Raw genomic sequence first — 2321 nt, 5'->3', positions numbered from 1 at the left:
CTCGATCACAGCCCGAAATGTCCAAGAGAAGAGGAAAACTTACAGCAACCTTTTAGTCCAACTTTTGATCTGTTAACCATCCGAAACTCACCCGAGGCCCTCGGGACCTCAACCAAATATACCAACAAGTCCTAAAACATAATACGAGCTTATTTCAAACCTCAAATCACATAAAACGACGCTAAAACCACGAATTATGCTCCCATTCAAGTTCAATGAAACTTAAAATTTCCAACTCATACATTCGATGTCGAAACCTATCAAATCAACTCCGATTGACCTAACATTTTACACACAAGTCATAAATGACATAACGGAGCTATAAAAATTTTCGGAACTGGAATCCGACTCCGGTATCAAAAAGTCAACCCCTTGGTCAAACTTCCAAACTTAAATTCTTGTTTTAAACAATTTCAAGCGTAATTTAACTACGGACTTCCAAATAAAAATCCAAACACGCTCCTAAGTCCAAAATCACCATACAGAGGTGTTGGAATCATTAAAATTCTATTCCGGGATCGTTTTTATATAATTAGACATCCGATCATTATTTGAACTTAAACATTTTTATTTTTATTCAAAATTCTATATATTGGGCTAGGGACCTCGGAATTTGATTCCGGATATATGCCCAAGTCCCAAATCAAGATACGGACCTACCAGAACTGTCGAAATACTGATCCGAGTCTGTTTGCTAAAAATATTGACCAAAGTCAACTCAATTGAGTTTTAAAGCTCTAATCCATATTTTAATCCATTTTTTACATAAAAACTTTCCATAATTTTTTACGGATTACGCACGCAAGTCGAGGAATGATAAATAGTACTTTTTAAGGTCTTAGAACACATAATTAATTATTAAATTTAAATATGCCATTTTGGGTCATCATATTCTTCACCTCTTAAACAAACGTTCTTCCTCGAAAGGGTTGAGAATTATACCTGAAGTGCTGAATAAGTGTTGATATCTACTCCGAATGTTTTTCTCGGCCTCCCAAGTCGCTTCCTCGACTGGTTGGCCCCTCCATTGGACTTTTACTGCAGAAACCCTCTTGAACCTCAATTGGCAAACTTGTTTTTGAATAATGTCAATTGGCTCCTCTTCATAACCCAAGCTATTATCTAGTTGAACAGTGTTGAAGTCTAACATATGTGATAGGTCGGCATGATACTTTCGGAGCATAGATACATGAAAAACTGGATGAACTCACGATGGATTGGGTGGCAATGCAAGCTCATAAGCAACCTCCCCAACTTGTCTCAACACCTCAAATGGGCCTATAAACCTTGGGCTCAATTTCCCCTTTTCCCCAAATCTCATGATTCCCTTCATCGGCGAAACCTTCAAGAGAACTTTTTCACCTACCATAAATGATAAATCACGCGCTCTCTTATCCTCGTAACTTTTCTGCCCGGACTATGCTGTACGAAGTCGTTCCTGAATTAACTTTACCTTTTCCAAGGCATCCTTTACCAAATCAGTACCATATATCTTAACCTTACCGGGCTCAAACTTTTTCACCTACCATAAATAATGCTGCCTCAAGTCACGATACATCTTCGTAGCACCTGGATGAATAGAATATCGAGAACTGTGTGCCTCCTCCAAGATCTCTTTTCTTAGTTCATCCACAATAGGAACACACAGAGAAATCCTGGAGTAGCAGAACACCATCTGCACCAATAGTGACTTCCTTGGCACCACCTCGTAGTACCGTTTCACGAAGAACCTTCAGGTGTGGGTCATCATACTGGCGAGCCTTGATCTGCTTAAATAGTGAATATTGGGCCACAACACATGCAAGAACACGGCTGGGCTCGGAAATATCCAGCCTCACAAGTTTGTTAGCCAAGGACTGAATATCTGAGGCTAATGGCCTTTCCTCTGCTGACATGAAAGACAAATTACCCATAATCTCTGCCTTTCTGCTCAAGGCTGCTGCAACCACATTTACTTTACCTGGATGATACAGGATAGTAATATCATAATCTTTTAGTAACTCCATCCTTCTGCGCTGTGAACACCTAATTTTTGACCGCACCCAAATTCGATACTATTTTAGTGTAAAATATTTCTTTTAAGTCTAATCTTAATATTTTAAACTTTTATCTTACTCTTAATAGGTTTTATTTGAAAAAAAAAAAAAATATTAAAAACTAAAAAAAAAAATATTCACATTCTTAGGGTCTTAGAGAAAAGAAAATTTACAAAAAATAAATGGTTTCTTTTAATTAGAATTTGAATAAGTTGTGGTATTTATTTTAGTGTAATTAAATTATATATATATATATATATATATATATATATCTTTTGTTGTTAA

The 2321-nt window shown here is 36.7% G+C and overlaps 1 protein-coding gene across 1 annotated transcript; it reads right to left on the bottom strand.

Moving 5' to 3' along the window:
• Window positions 1–1625: 1625 nt before the first annotated feature.
• LOC138902195 (uncharacterized) lies at window positions 1626–2006 on the bottom strand. The gene has a single exon (XM_070190034.1). It carries the CDS (start codon window positions 2004–2006, stop codon window positions 1626–1628), a length of 381 nt encoding a protein of 126 aa, XP_070046135.1.
• Between the last annotated feature and the right edge of the window lie 315 nt (window positions 2007–2321).

Source organism: Nicotiana tomentosiformis, chromosome 12 (assembly GCF_000390325.3).
Source record: "Nicotiana tomentosiformis chromosome 12, ASM39032v3, whole genome shotgun sequence".
NCBI lineage: Eukaryota > Viridiplantae > Streptophyta > Magnoliopsida > Solanales > Solanaceae > Nicotiana > Nicotiana tomentosiformis.
This window is presented reverse-complemented; position numbering and strand designations above follow the sequence as displayed.

Excerpts from the sequence above, each read along its gene's own strand:
- LOC138902195 (XM_070190034.1), bottom strand. The coding sequence starts at position 2,006 with ATGGAGTTACTAAAAGATTATGATATTACTATCCTGTATCATCCAGGT.